At 40.6% G+C, this 15,028-nt stretch overlaps 1 protein-coding gene across 4 annotated transcripts in view; it reads right to left on the bottom strand.

Annotated features, from left to right (window-relative positions):
* epb41l5 (erythrocyte membrane protein band 4.1 like 5) overlaps positions 1-15,028 on the bottom strand; it is a 103,486-nt gene that overhangs the window by 23,368 nt on the left and 65,090 nt on the right. For all 4 annotated transcript variants that reach the window (XM_061918342.1, XM_061918341.1, XM_061918344.1 and 1 more), the window contains exons 15-20: positions 12,865-12,910; positions 12,630-12,748; positions 5,420-5,571; positions 2,796-2,887; positions 2,544-2,678; positions 929-996 (exon numbers count right to left, since the gene is read on the bottom strand). In XM_061918342.1, coding sequence (XP_061774326.1) covers positions 929-996; positions 2,544-2,678; positions 2,796-2,887; positions 5,420-5,571; positions 12,630-12,748; positions 12,865-12,910 — 612 coding nt within the window. The remainder of the gene's footprint in view (positions 1-928; positions 997-2,543; positions 2,679-2,795; positions 2,888-5,419; positions 5,572-12,629; positions 12,749-12,864; positions 12,911-15,028) is intronic.

Genomic DNA, 15,028 nt, shown 5'->3' with positions numbered 1-15,028 from the left:
ATATACATATATATATATATATACCCTTACACATATATATATGTATATATATATATATATATATATATATATATATATATATATATATATATATACACATACACATATACATATATATATATATATATATATATATATATACATACACATATACATATATACATATATATACATACACATATACATATATACATATACATATAAATATATACATATACATATACATAAATACATATATATATATATATATATATATATGTATTTATTTCCATCAAAACGCAGCCATGGAGTCACTCTGTTTAGCTGATTGAGAGCTAGCCTCTGCAGCTAGCGGGTCCATGACAATGACTTCTGTTTTGCTTGAACAGCCGTTTTACTGCCGTGTTACAGACGCCGTTTGGAAACAATTAAGGTATGTAAGGTATGTATTTATCTGCGGCTAATAGTCCAGTGCGGCTAATAAATGGAAAAACGTGATTCTCCTCTAAAATTTAGTGGGTGTGCTCAATAGTCCAGAAAATACGGGAGATTTTTTTTGCTGTAGGACTGCTTGTATCGGACATTTTAGATGCAAGCCGATTGCTGATTTTGGACCTAAATCGAATTTAAAAGCATAAGGCCTCTAATGGCTTTGTTTTACTCAACCAATTGTATGCAATGAAATAAAGTAGGGAAGTCGTTTAAATATGGTGTTGAAATTGTTAAACTGTCAATAGCACTCACCATAAATACATAGAAAAATGTACAGTTAATATTATCATGTGATCGGTACTGGTATCTGAAGATCATGGACAATCTATATCTGAATCGGGATCAGAGAACATCCCCTATTGGAACTTAAAATACATGCTTTTCTCCTCACCATCTGCACGCTCCTTTGGGGAAAACACAATAAAACGGAATATAGTTGAATTCTAGCGTTTCATACCTGGAGGATGATTCATGCAAATTGCAGTTTTTTTCAGCAATCACTGGCACATGGTCCTCCAAACATCCCTAAGGGACAGAGAGATGAACTGATGACATGGCTTGTAAACACCTCTCAACATTCATGTATACTTGATTCTAATAACAACAATAACAATGGATTGGATTTACATAGAACTCTTTTGCTTCATTTTAAATTAAAGTAATTACTGTGTACAGTAAGAAGGGGATTCATATGTCCCATTTGTCGCGATTTACCTGACACATGAAACGTGACAAATACGGCCAAGTGTATTAAGTTGAATATCTTAAAAGTGTTTTGTGGCGCTTTCCATCATTTTCCGCAGACTGCATTGCAAAACGACTGGGAGGGCCACACGAATCCCTTCCTTACAGTATATACCAGGGGTTCCCATTACGTCGATCGCGATCGACTGGTCGATCTCGGAGGGTGTGTCAGTCGATCTCAAGCCAGGCATTAAAAAATAGACATAAAAATGAGCAATCATCAATCATACCAAGACTTCACTTTCGTCAGTTGTTTGACATTCTCGGCACCCGAGGATCTTGTGAGATGACGCTGGCTGCTGCCAGCTCATATTTAAGAAAAAAATCACTAACAGGGCGGACGCAGAGAAACACATTTTATTTCTAGAGACTCCGTACCTACTGTCAAAACTCTAAAGACCGACTGCACAGTTCCTGTCTTCACCATAAAAGTGTGTGAAGTGAATTCTATTTATATAGCGCTTTTCTCTAGTGACTCAAAGCGTTTTACATAGTGAAACCCAATTTCTAAGTTACATTCAAACCAGCGTGGGGTGGTACTGGGAGCAGGTGGGTAAAGTGTCTTGCCCAAGGACACAACGGCAGTGACTAGGATGGCGGAAGCGGGAATCGAACCTGCAACCCTCAAGTTGCTGGCACGGCCGCTCTACCAACCGAGCTATGCCGCCCCTGTTTCATCCTGCATGTGCTAACAAAATAAGAGTCTCAGAAAGCTAGCGTGCACAAGCTAGCAAGCTACGGAGTTTGATGCCAATGTATTTCTCCCCCGCCCTCAGCGACCGCTTTCACTTGCTTGCCCACCCGCACTCTCACTGACGTCACTCACCTGCTGCCAGACATTAAAGGGCCACACACATATGCTACTCTCATAACAAAGTGTTTGAAAACGAGTATGCAAGTTGGACAAATGAGATGCCAAATCCAACCACTTTCATGTGGTATTGGACAGAAAGGAGGACTTTTTTTTCTCCTCCATTTGAAAATGCGGACGTTATCAGCACCACTGTCTAATTCCAATCAATGCAAGTCATCAGAATCAGGTAATACACCAACTTATATTCTTGTCTTCATGAAAGAAAGGAATCTATGTGTGTTAAACATGCTTGTATTATCATTAAACACCATTAACTTGTTAACAAAAATGTCTTTTTCATAAATAAATAAATAAATATAAATTATAAATAGGAATGAGGTAGATCTCCTCGACTTGGTCAATTGAAAAGTAGCTCGCCTGCAGAAAAAGTGTGAGCGCCCCTGGTATATACATATAAACAAATGTATACCCCGATAATGTACCTTGAGCCTAAGTGTCATTTTCTCTTCCTCACCTTGAAGGCGGCGGCCTCAGATTGGGCTTTCAGAATATTACTTTTCAGGTCGTCTGGGGTGCGTAGGGGCGTGACCACGGGACTACTCGCTGCACTCTTCAGACCACACTTCTCTGCCAGCTTCACCACGTCCTCCTTCAGGTGTCCGGTTTATGAGGAGACAAAAAGACCCGGAGAGAGAGAGATGAGCAAACGAGACCGTGGGCTCTGCTTGCCCTAACGATGGGAAGTGAAAGATGAAAGTGCACCCACCTGGTTATTCATGACCATGTTGATGTTGACCTTGTTGTTGGACAGACGTGGACTGCTCTCCAACTCCAACTGCTTGAGGCGAGCTGCTGTTTCTTCATTGGGAAATAAGAATGAGTTTAAATGTTTTGCACCACAACATACATTTAAAAACCCCACATTTGCCAACTTTTCCATCTACAAACTTTTAAATCGAGCGACGTATGACTTTGTGCGTGAACTACAGATGTCCGATAATGGCTATTTTGCCGATATCCGATATTGTCCAACTCTTAAGTACCGATTCTGATATCAAACGATACTGATATATGCAGTCGTGGAATTAACACATTGTACTCACATTATTACGCCTAATTTTGTTGGCAGTGCCATGTGGGCATTTTTTTCCATAACTTGAGTTGATTTATTTCAGAATACCTTGTTATATTGTTTAATGCAGGGGTCTCAAACACGCGGCCCGCGAGACGTTATTTTGCGGCCCGCACCTTAATATGTTAATTTAATGTTGGTGCGGCCTGCGAGTTTTTTATGAATGGCGCTTCACAGCGTCATACTTGAATACTCTCGATTTTTCCGGGAGATTCCCCATTTTCGATGACCCTGCAGGGGTATTCATTCACCCGAATTTCACCCTAACAACAATTATAAGGGGGCACCGTTGAGGCATTGCCTTTAGCGTCCTCTACAACCTGTACAAACAGCGTGCGAACCCATCCACATATTGTATTCGGCTTCTGTAGACGCAGTAAGCGACCGCAAGACATACATGATCAACAGCCACACAGGTCACACTGAGGGTGGCCGTATAAACAACTTTAACACTGTTACAAATATGCGCCACACTGTGAACCCACACCAAACAAGAATGACAAACACATTTTGGGAGAACACCCGCACCGTAACACAACAGAACAAATACCCACAATCCCATGCAGCCCAAATCTTCCGGACTACAATATACACCCCCGACCCCTATTGTAGCCCGGAAGAGTTAGGGCAGCATTGGATTCCGGGTATTTGTTCTGTTGTGTTTATTTCGTGTCCCAAAATGTGTTTGTCAATTTTGTTTGGTGTGGGTCACACTGAGGGTGGCCGTATAAACGACTTCAGCACTGTTACAAATATGCGCCACACTGTGAACCCACACCAAACAAGAATGACAAACACATTTTGGGAGAACACCCGCACCGTAACACAACAGAACAAATACCCAGAATCCCATGCAGCCCAAATCTTCCGGGCTACAATATACACCCCTGACCCCTATTGTGGCCCGGAAGAGTTAGGGCAGCATTGGATTCCGGGTATTTGTTCTGTTGTGTTTATGTCGTGTCCCAAAATGTGTTTGTCAATTTTGTTTGGTGTGGGTCACACTGAGGGTGGCCGTATAAACAACTTCAACACTGTTACAAATATGCGCCACACTGTGAACCCACACCAAACAAGAATGACAAACACATTTTGGGAGAACACCCGCACCGTAACACAACAGAACAAATACCCAGAATCCCATGCAGCCCAAATCTTCCGGGCTACAATATACACCCCTGACCCCTATTGTGGCCCGGAAGAGTTAGGGCAGCATTGGATTCCGGGTATTTGTTCTGTTGTGTTTATGTCGTGTCCCAAAATGTGTTTGTCAATTTTGTTTGGTGTGGGTCACACTGAGGGTGGCCGTATAAACAACTTCAACACTGTTACAAATATGCGCCACACTGTGAACCCACACCAAACAAGAATGACAAACACATTTTGGGAGAACATCCGCACCGTAACACAACATAAACACAAGAGAACAAATACCCAGAATCCCATGCAGCCCAAATCTTCCGGACTACAATATACACCCCCACCCCCTATTGTAGCCTGGAAGAGTTAGGGCAGCATTGGATTCCGGGTATTTGTTCTGTTGTGTTTATGTCGTGTCCCAAAATGTGTTTGTCGATTTTGTTTGGTGTGGGTTCACAGTGTGGCGCATATTTGTAACAGTGATAAAGTTGTTTATACGGCCACCCTCAGTGTGACCTGTATGGCCGTTGACCAAGTATGCCTTGCAGGCACTTCCGTGGGCCTGCAGAAGTCTCATACAATATATGACTGGGTCGGCACACTTTGTGGTGGAAAAGCGGACAAGACGGCGGGTCGTAGAGGACGCTAAATGCGGTGCCTTCACGGTACGCCCTCAATGTTGTTGTCCGGGTGAAAACCGGGAAAATTATTTCCCCGGGAGAGGCACTGATATTCGGGTGTTTCCCGGAAAGATCGCCAGAGTTGGCAAGTATGTTGCTAGGGCGGGAAAGCCATTCAAAGAAGGTGAATTCATTAAAAAGTGCATGTTCGATTTTTTAAAGAAATATTTTTCATCCAGTTTCTGCATCCAGTGGCCCCCGGGAAAATTGAGTTTGAGACCCCTGGTTTAATGCATCCAGTTGGGCATCACAACAAAATTAGGCATGATAATGTGTTAATTCCACAACCGTATATATCGGAATCGGTAATTAAGAGTTGGACAATATCGGATATCGGCAAAAAGGCCATTATCAGACATCTCTAATTTGTATGTGTAGTATAAATACATTGTGTCAAGCTACATCATCTTCATGACATGTGTGTTGCTTGTTACTGACCAGTAAGGGCGAGTAGGTCTTCGCAGGCGGCGCTGGCCGGGGCGAAAGCGATACTCGGTCCTGCGTCATCACCAGCCTTCACTGTGGGACCGACAGAAGCCCTGAGGACGTCATCAATGCACGTTTCAATCAGGTCAGCAGCCACCGGTAAACTAGAAACAAAAGGAGTGGAAAAACAATAAATGTCAGGAAAAGCAAAGTACGATAAAGCGATAAAGTCACGATAAAACTTCCAAGTCAGCAAGTTGTGTAACTTACCTAATAGTATCGCAAACAAATGTGTGGACTCTGCAGTGTGGGAAAACCTAGCCAGTGGTTATTTATGTGGCATTTCACAACCCTAGTTGGCCAATGCATGAAATAATCAAACAGTCCTTAACAGTAATGTCAATTATACAGACAATTTTAATCATAGCAATAACTCTTTATTTTCTCAAAATCAAATGAGACATGTACTCTTTGGTCCAAGTAAAATTGAATTCTTCATCAGGTGAGGTGTGCAAAAAGCTAATGTATTACCATGTATATAAAGAGGCACCTTTTTACTAGAGATGTCCGATAATATCAGACTGCCGATATCATCGGCCGATAAATGTTTTAAAATGTAATATCGGAAATTATCGGTATCGGTTTCAAAAAGTAAAATTTGGGACTTTTTTTTTAACTTTGTTTCTCAGCTGTGCTTAGTATGAGCAAGTTGTAATACACTTTTCTACCACTTGTGGCAGTAATGACAGCATCAAACAAAAAAGGTCTGGAAATAATCACAGGGATGTTTCTTAAGAACAAAAAAATATGACTCAAGTGGTGAAAATGTAATTTAATTTGACTATTCTTTAGAAAACATACATATTATTGCTACTCCTCAATAACTTAGAATGTATTTATTGGAGATGTCCGATAATATCGGACTGCCGATATCATTGGCTGATAATTGCTTTAAAATGTAATATCGGAAATTATCGGTATCGGTTTCAAAAAGTAAAATTACGGAGTGGTATACAAACGTAGGGAGAAGTACAGAGCGCCAATAAACCTTAAAGGCACTGCTTTTGCGTGCAGGCCCCAATCTCATAATATCTACGGCTTTTCACACACAGACCAGTGAATGCAGGGCATACTTGGTCAACAGCCATACAGGTCACACTGAGGGTGGCCGTATAAACAACTTTAACACTGTTACAAATATGCGCCACACTGTGAAGCCACACCAAACAAGAATGACCAACACATTTCGGTAGAACATCCGCACCGTAACACAACATAAACACAACAGAACAAATATCTAAAACCCCCTTGCAGCACTAACTCTTCTGGGACGCTACAATATACACCCCCCGCTACTCCCTACCCTCACCTCAACCTCCTCATGCTCTCTCAGGCAGGGTTGAGGTGGGGTAGGGGGTAGCGGCGGGGTCTATATTGTAGCGTCCCCGAAGAGTTAATGCTGCAAGGGGTTCTGGGTATTTGTTCTGTTGTGTTGTGGTGCGGATGTTCTCCCAAAATGTGTTTGTCCACATCAACCCCGCCCACCTCAACCTCTTCATGCTCTCTCGGGGAGACCATGTCCCAAATTCCAAGCTGCTGTTTTAAAGCAAGTTAAAAATAATGCACTTTGTGACTTCAATAATAAATATGGCAGTGTCATGTTGGCACTTTTTTCCATAAATTGAGTTGATTTATTTTGGAAAACCTTGTTACATTGTTTAATGCATCCAGCGGGGCATCACAACAAAATTAAGCATAATAATGTGTTAATTCCATGATCGGTATCGGTTGATATTAAGAGTTGGACAATATCGGCAAAAACGCCTTTATCGGACATCTCTACTTTTTACATGTTCCTCTAAACATGTACCTTCAATTACAACATGTTAAAACAATTAATATTCATTACAAAGTAAACAAACTACAAGAACATTTGGTAAATATTACACGGCAAATACCTTGTGAATTTAAAAGGAATTTTACAACTCTCAAGTGTTAATTAAAAACCTGTAAATCATCATTTTGCACCGTCACAATGTGTTCAACACAGTGAATATAAAATACAACAATGTCACAGCATAGTCCGGCTTCAGTTTGGTTAAGAACATTTTGGATCGTTTGGCAAAAGATAGAATATGTTCCCATTCATCCATGTACTGTAAATAGATCGGTGCATCCGGCTCGCTCTCGTTTATAAACACATTATAACACACACGGTCTGCCAGAGAATAAGAAGACTGAGCAGGATGGGTCAGTATTGCCAAAAAAGCAAGACTTATGGCAACTCCCCCTGCCTACAGGAACTGAAATAAAAAATTTAAAAAAAGGGCTGTCAGAATCAACCAATTACCTCATGGAAGTAATAACAAAAAATTATTGCATTAATCTTGGAGACATTTAAACTAATCATGCAATTGTTGAGCGTATGTGTCTTACATTTTAATTTTTTTTAAATTTAAAAAGATTTTCAGTGTAATTTATTTACAACTTTCAAAAAAAAATATTTAGTTTTATTCAAAGTAATCACATTTTGGAATTTGTATTAAACTAAGGTGATTACAAACTTGCATAATTCAAATTAGCGTAAAAAATGCTTTTAAAAAAATAATTTTTGGGCCTTACAAGCTTGTTTTGCTTAACTGCTATATGTCTGTGATCAAATCCAAGAAAAGAGACTTACTGGTGTGCTCACTGGAAAATTTAACTCCGAAACACAGCCAGAAAGAACTTTAGATAAAACTTTTCCCAAGTTTGCAGCAAATAAATGATTACATTCAAGAAAAACATACTTTTTTTTTTTCCTGGATGACATTCTCACAGTAAAATTGAATTTGTGTACAAATAATGGGATCTTTTCTCAAGCAAATTTTAATCACGGAAGAGAGTAATCACCTGTAAATAATCATGATTAATCCATAGAATTCGGGAGATGGTCAACCATTCAGAGCTCTCACTGATGGAAGGAGGTTTTGGCTCAAAATCTCACGATACATGGCCCCATTCATTCTTTCCTTAACACGGATCAATCGTCCTGTCCCCTTAGCAGAAAAACAGCCCCAAAGCATGATGTTTCCACCCCCATGCTTCACAGTAGGTATGGTGTTCTTGGGATGCAACTCAGTATTCTTCTTCCTCCAAAAAGTTCTATTTTGGTTTCATCCGACCACATGACATTCTCCCAATCCTCTGCTGTATCATCCATGTATCCATTTTGGTATAAACTCAACTCGTCGTGTTTGGAGGAAGAAGAATACGGAGTTGCATCCCAAGAACACCAAACCTACTGTGAAGCATGGGGGTGGAAACATCATGCTTTGGGGCTGTTTTTCTGCTAAGGGGACAGGACGATTGATCCGTGTTAAGGAAAGAATGAATGTGGCCATGTATCGTGAGATTTTGAGCCAAATCCTCTTTCCACCAGTGAGAGCTTTGAATGGTTGACCAAATACTTATTTTCCAGCATAACTTACAAATAAATTCTTTAAAATTCCTACAATGTGAATTCTTGGATTTTTTTTCCACATTCTGTCTCTCACAGTTAAAGTGTACCTGTGATGAAAATTACAGACCTCTGTCATCATTTTAAGTGGGAGAACTTGCACAATCGCTGGCTGACTAAATACTTTTTTGCCCAACTTTACATTAATTAATTTATTTTTAATTATTGGCATTGACAAACATCTGTTCTAGATTTTAACGGGCCGCGGCATATTCTAAAAATATTATTTAAAAAAAAAAAAAGGGGGGAGAATGAAAGAGCAAACAAGTGAAATGTGAGGTGAAAAAGTTGCAATGTTGACTTTAATAACGCAAAACTGCCATTCAGGCGGGTTTTTTTTTTCTTTAAAGCTGTCATTGCTCAAAAAATTTAAAATAAAATCAATGTTATGAACTGACCTATTCACATTAAATATTCCGCTTTGAAATATTCATAGGGAAATGTTGCATTTTTTTTGTGTTAACCACATAAAAAAACTAAGTTTACATTGACATAAATGGCATGAAACAGACAAATTTTAAAAAGAAAAAATGTTTGAAAACTTTGAATGGACGGACATTTCTGATCTAGAGCCGGCGTGCTACTTATCAAATGACCAAGTGGAGGTGGGAGGACACTCAAACTGAAAAGTGGTGCATCTCAAGCTGACGCCAAAAAGAAAAAGGAGATAGAGAAGTGAAGGTCACATTCAGGGAGGGAAATGACTTGGAGAGAATATTAATGGGGAATGTTTCAGTTATTAAGCGGTGTTTGCGTTCGCGTCCACGTGGGCCGTCCCCCCCCGCACTTTCTACGTGGGACTCCGTGCTGTCCCGTTCACGGGGAGACAGACCACCGTCAGTTGCTCCGCTCCCATCTCCTCGTGAGGAGCACTGATGGCACATGAGCAAGTGGGACGCAGGGGAGAGGAGACCTGGGGAGAACGAAGGTGGGATGAGGAGGACGGGGATAAATGTGATGGAAGGAAATGATGTGCGTGAGGGTAGAGGGAGTGCGAGATGTGAGAGGAAAGGTGGCAAAAGTATTTCACAAAAGGGATGAAGGAGAGGGACCCAGATGTCAATATGACAAAAAAGACAGGAAGCAATGAAATCAGCAGGAGGTTAATTTGAAGCAGCAAATTGGTTGCAGGATTATCATTTAAAGCAGACTTGGGCAAATTAAGGCCCGGGAAGCTTTTCAATCTGGCCCGCCGGACATTCCCAAATTATTATTTTTTTAGATATTTAAGATGGAAAGTGTAGTTGCCATCATGATGTGCAGTGATGTTTTCAAATGAACGCAAGTCTTGAACAGAGGTGGGTAGAGTAGCCAGATATTGTACTCAAGTAAGAGTACTGTTACTTTAGCAATGTATTACTCAAGCAAAAGTAAGAAGTAGTCACCACAGTATTTACTTGAGTAAAAGTAAAAAGTATGTTGTGAAAAAACTACTCAAGTACTGAGTAACCGATGAGTAACCTGTTCGTTTAAGGATGACGGCAACAAGTAATGCACAAAAACATAAAAATAGCAATGAACAAATTCAGAGTCAGGAATATCTCTTAAACACTAAAACAATATTGTTGATTTTTCAACAAGTTTTTAGTTATTTTTATATCTTTTTTTCCCCAAATAGTTCAAGAAAGACCACTACAAATTAGCAATATTTTGCATTGTATACAATTTAATAAATCCGAAACTGATGACATAGTGCTGTGTTTTACTTCTTTATCTCTTTTTTTCAACCCAAAATGCTTTGCTCTGATTAGGGGGTACTTGATTTAAAAAAATCTTCACAGGGGGTACATCACTGAAAAAAGGTTGACAACCACTGATCTAAAGGGATGGTTTGACATTACAAAAAAATAAATTAATCAAAAAAGGTAGACATAAATAAAAGCTCCAGGGTCAGACGAATTAGCCATGGGATTATTAATCGATGCCAAAAGAAAAGATACCCATAAAGCACCCAGAGTCATTTGCAGGTATTAGATTGGCTTTACATGTTATCATCAAGAATAGAAGCAGTAAATCAAAAGAAATAACTCCCACCAAAAGACAGCCTTGCTTCAAAGCTGAAATCAGTAAACAGCGATTGATTGGTTATGATGCGAACCAGGGGCAAAAAGCTCAAAGTAGGACCACACCTACCTGACATGCCTTTGCTCCTCAATACATCCTAATACTGGAACACAGAGGGGAACATACAGTATGTACTGGCTTGTAGGCATCAATACCACAATCAAACATCGCACACAATTACATCTGTAAGGCCCATCGCTCATAAACACATTATAATGGGACTGTCTATGATGCAACTTGCAGTACAATGCCACACAGTAGATGGCGTCATAACGTTTCCATATGAGTTGGGAAATTGTGTTGGATGTAAATATAAACAGAATACAATAATTTGCAAATCCTTTTCAACGCATATTCAGTTGAATGCACTACAAAGACAACATATTTGATGTTCAAACTCGTTACCTTTATTTTTATTTTTTTGCAAATAATAATTAATTTAGAATTTCATGGCTGCAACACGTGCCAAAGTAGTTGGGAAAGGGCATGTTCACCACTGTGTTACATCACCTTTTCGTTATAACAACACTCAATAAACGTTTGGGAACACAGGAGACCAATTTTTGAAGCTTTTCAGGTGGAATTATTTCCCATTCTTGCTTGATGTACAGCTTAAGTTGTCCAACAGTCCGGGGTCTCTGTTGTGGTATTTTAGGCTTGATAATGCGCCACCCACGTTAAATGGGAGACAGGTTTGGACTACACGCAGGTCAGTCTAGTACCGGCACTCGGCAGTTTAGCTCGGTTTGTAGAGTGGCCGTGCCAGCAACCTGAGGGTTGCAGGTTCAATTCCCACTTCTGCCAACCTAATCACTGCCGTTGTCACTTTACCCACCTGCTTCCGGTGCCACCCACACTGGTTTGAATGTAACTTAGATATTGGGTTTCACTATGTAAAGCGCTTTGAGTCACTTGAGAAAAAGCGCTATATAAATACAATTCACTTCACTTCACTCTTTTACTATGAAGCTGCATTGCTGTAACCTGTGGATTGGCATAGTCTTGCTTAATTAAGCAGGGGCGTCCATCAAAATGTTGTTGGATAGCAATATATGTTGCTCTAAAAGCTGTATGTACCTTTCAGCATTAATGGTACCTTCACAGATGTGTAAGTTACCCATGCCTTGGGCACTAATGCACCCCAATACCATCACAGGTGCTGGCTTTTGAACTTAACGCCTATGATAATCCGGATGGTTCTTTTCCTCTTTGTTCTAGAGGACACAACTGCCACAGAGTACAAAAATAATTTGAAATGTGGACTCATCAGACCACAGGACACTTTTCCACTTTGCATCAGTCCATCTTAGATGAGCTCGGGGCCCTTTGCATCCCAAATAATTTGAGTGTGATTTTTTTTTAAACTGTCATAAAATAATACTGAATTAAACTCAATATTGTGAATTATTGTAAATTACTTCACATAAAAAATACACTTTTGCTGCAGTTTCACACCAACATCTACTAGAACTCAATCATCAGCTCAGAATTAAGCAACGTTTTTCTCCTGACTCACAGAAACGACTTGCAGCCAACAGATTGAGGATAAGTTGCCGTGCAAACACACTTCCTCCCGCTCTCTTTTTCTTCTAACTTTCCAAAGCAGCCGTTTAACAGATTGAACCAAGCGACAGCACTTGGGAAAAAAAATGCACCCACCTTCTCTTTTCCCCTCCAGGACTCCTGGGCAGAGGCTCTATTTCCAGCGGGCCGCAGGCAGAGGCTGGCACCAGGCTGACCACCGGCACCCCTGACCAGGCGCCTCTACCGGAGGAGACCTTGTCGTGTGGTGAGAAACAAACACAATCACAAGTTGACACAACGGCTCCTTCTTCCATTTGCTGGAAATGATTTAAACAAGATGCAAAAAAAAAAGAGTGGGTTTAACCATCACCTGGTTGTCTTTGCCGGAGCTGACTCCGTTGCCGGACGAAAGAACCCTGAGCAAACAGAGACATTGACATTTTAAACCCCCGTAAATAAGCCCTTGTGTGTGTGTTAGTAAATATTGTTTTTGATAACAAAATCTAACTTTATTGCGACATTTAAAAATGAGATAACTTTCTACATTTCTGAGTATGCAGGTAAGATATTAAGTTGCAATTACAGTTGCAAGTCCAAGGCGTTAGATCGCAGAAGTGTAGTAGTTTGTTGCGCCCTACAAAGTGTCAATACTGTAAGTCCATCCATGTTCTACCGCTTGTCCCTTTTGGGGTGGCTGGAGCCTATCTCAGCTGCAATCGGGCAGAAGGCGGCGTACGCCCTATTTATAAATCTGTATCGCTCTGGAATAACCTGCCTCAAATTATTTTAAAAGTAATATTTTATTGCTTGTTGATGATTTTTGTTTGGTTTTGTATTGTTTAGTTATATTTACATGGTAATTATTATTCTGTGACAGTAAATTGTTTGCTTGTTGACACTTTTATTTGTTTCTGTATTGTGTAGTTGTAATTATATGCTTTTACTTGTAATTGTATTGAGTTTGTGGACCCCAGGAAGACTAGCGGGTTGTTGTGGCCACCAGCTGATGGGGATCCTAAATACTAAAAATCAAAACCCTGGACAAGTCGCCACCTTACAGGGCAAACACAGATAGACAGACAACATTCACACACTAGGGACCATTTAGTGTTGCCAATCAACCTATCCCCAGGTGCATGTTTTTGGAGGTGGGAGGGGCCTATCCCCAGGTGCATGCCTTTGAAGGTAAGAGGAAGCCGGAGTACCCGGAGGGAAGCCACGCAGTCACGGGGAGAACATGCGAGTACTGTACTTACTACGCAACTCACTATCATTTGCAAATATGACAGTAGCGTGTAGTTCATGCTGAGTTCAGGCTTCGCTGTCTGTTGTGCCCTACAAAGTGTTAATACTGTAAGCATTACATTATCACTCAGCAGCTGTTTGATTGTAACATACATCCGAGTTGCAGTTTTCATTAACAAATTTGTAAGTGTTGAGATCGCCATGTAAAATCGCGAATGCTTATCAGTAACATGTCAATAGCAAAGCCAATATTAGCCACACAAGCTAATGCATTTTTGGAAAAATAGGGCTTTACTTTGACTTACGTTGGAGCGTTTTTTGAGGCAATTCCTCTGTTGGCATTAAAAATTGGCTGAGTCCGCTCTCGTTAACCCTCGGACCGGAACGTGGCACTGTTGGATTTTAGGAGGAAGAACCCGGCGGGATTCGGTACCCATCCCTACACACAACCTCAGTGCGTCTTTTTATATATGTCATGGGTTACACATTGGTGGCAAATTTGAATGGATGGATATATTAGCCATGTCGACATTTGACATCAGATTTACGCTTCAGATTTGCAATGAATTAGCACGGTGGTACAGGGGTTAGTGCATGTGCCTCACAATACAGAGGTCCAGAGTAGTCCTGGGTTCGATCCTGCGCTCGGGATCTTTCTGTGTGGAGTTTGCATGTTCTCCCCGTGTCTGCGTGGGTTCCCTCCGGGTACTCCGGGTTCCTCCCACCTCGGAAGACATGCACCTGGGGATAGGTTGATTGGCAACACTAAATGGGCCCTAGTGTGTGAATATTGTCTATCTGTATTGGCCCCTGCGATAAGGTGGCGACTTGTCCAGAGTGTACCCGGCCGTCCGCCCCAATGCATTGAGATAGGCTCCAGCACTGGTAGAAAAATGGATGGATGGATGGATAGTATTATTCGAGCTGTGATTAAAGATTCGATTCAATTAGATTCTTAGGGTTAACGATTTGGTTCAGAATCGATTCTTGATTCAAAATCCATACTTTTTGACAACATTGGGTGCCAGTTCTATGATTAATTACATTCCTCCATAAAATAGATAAACAGCTCTGATAAATATCTATATAACTAAATTCTGAAAACTAGTTAGGAAAAAAGTATCCTACATTTCTCTTTTCTAAAGTGAAGTGTGAAGTGAATTATATTTATATAGCGCTTTTCTCAAGTGACTCAAAGCGCTTTACATTGTGAAACTCAATATCTAAGTTACATTTAAAACCAGTGTGGGTGGCACTGGGAGCAGGTGGGTAAAGTGTCTTGCCCAAGG

The sequence above is a fragment of the Nerophis ophidion genome, linkage group LG13 (genome assembly GCF_033978795.1).
Source record: "Nerophis ophidion isolate RoL-2023_Sa linkage group LG13, RoL_Noph_v1.0, whole genome shotgun sequence".
Classification (NCBI taxonomy): Eukaryota; Metazoa; Chordata; class Actinopteri; order Syngnathiformes; family Syngnathidae; genus Nerophis; species Nerophis ophidion.
Note: the sequence above shows the minus strand (reverse complement) of the source record. Positions and strands in the feature narration are given on the sequence as shown.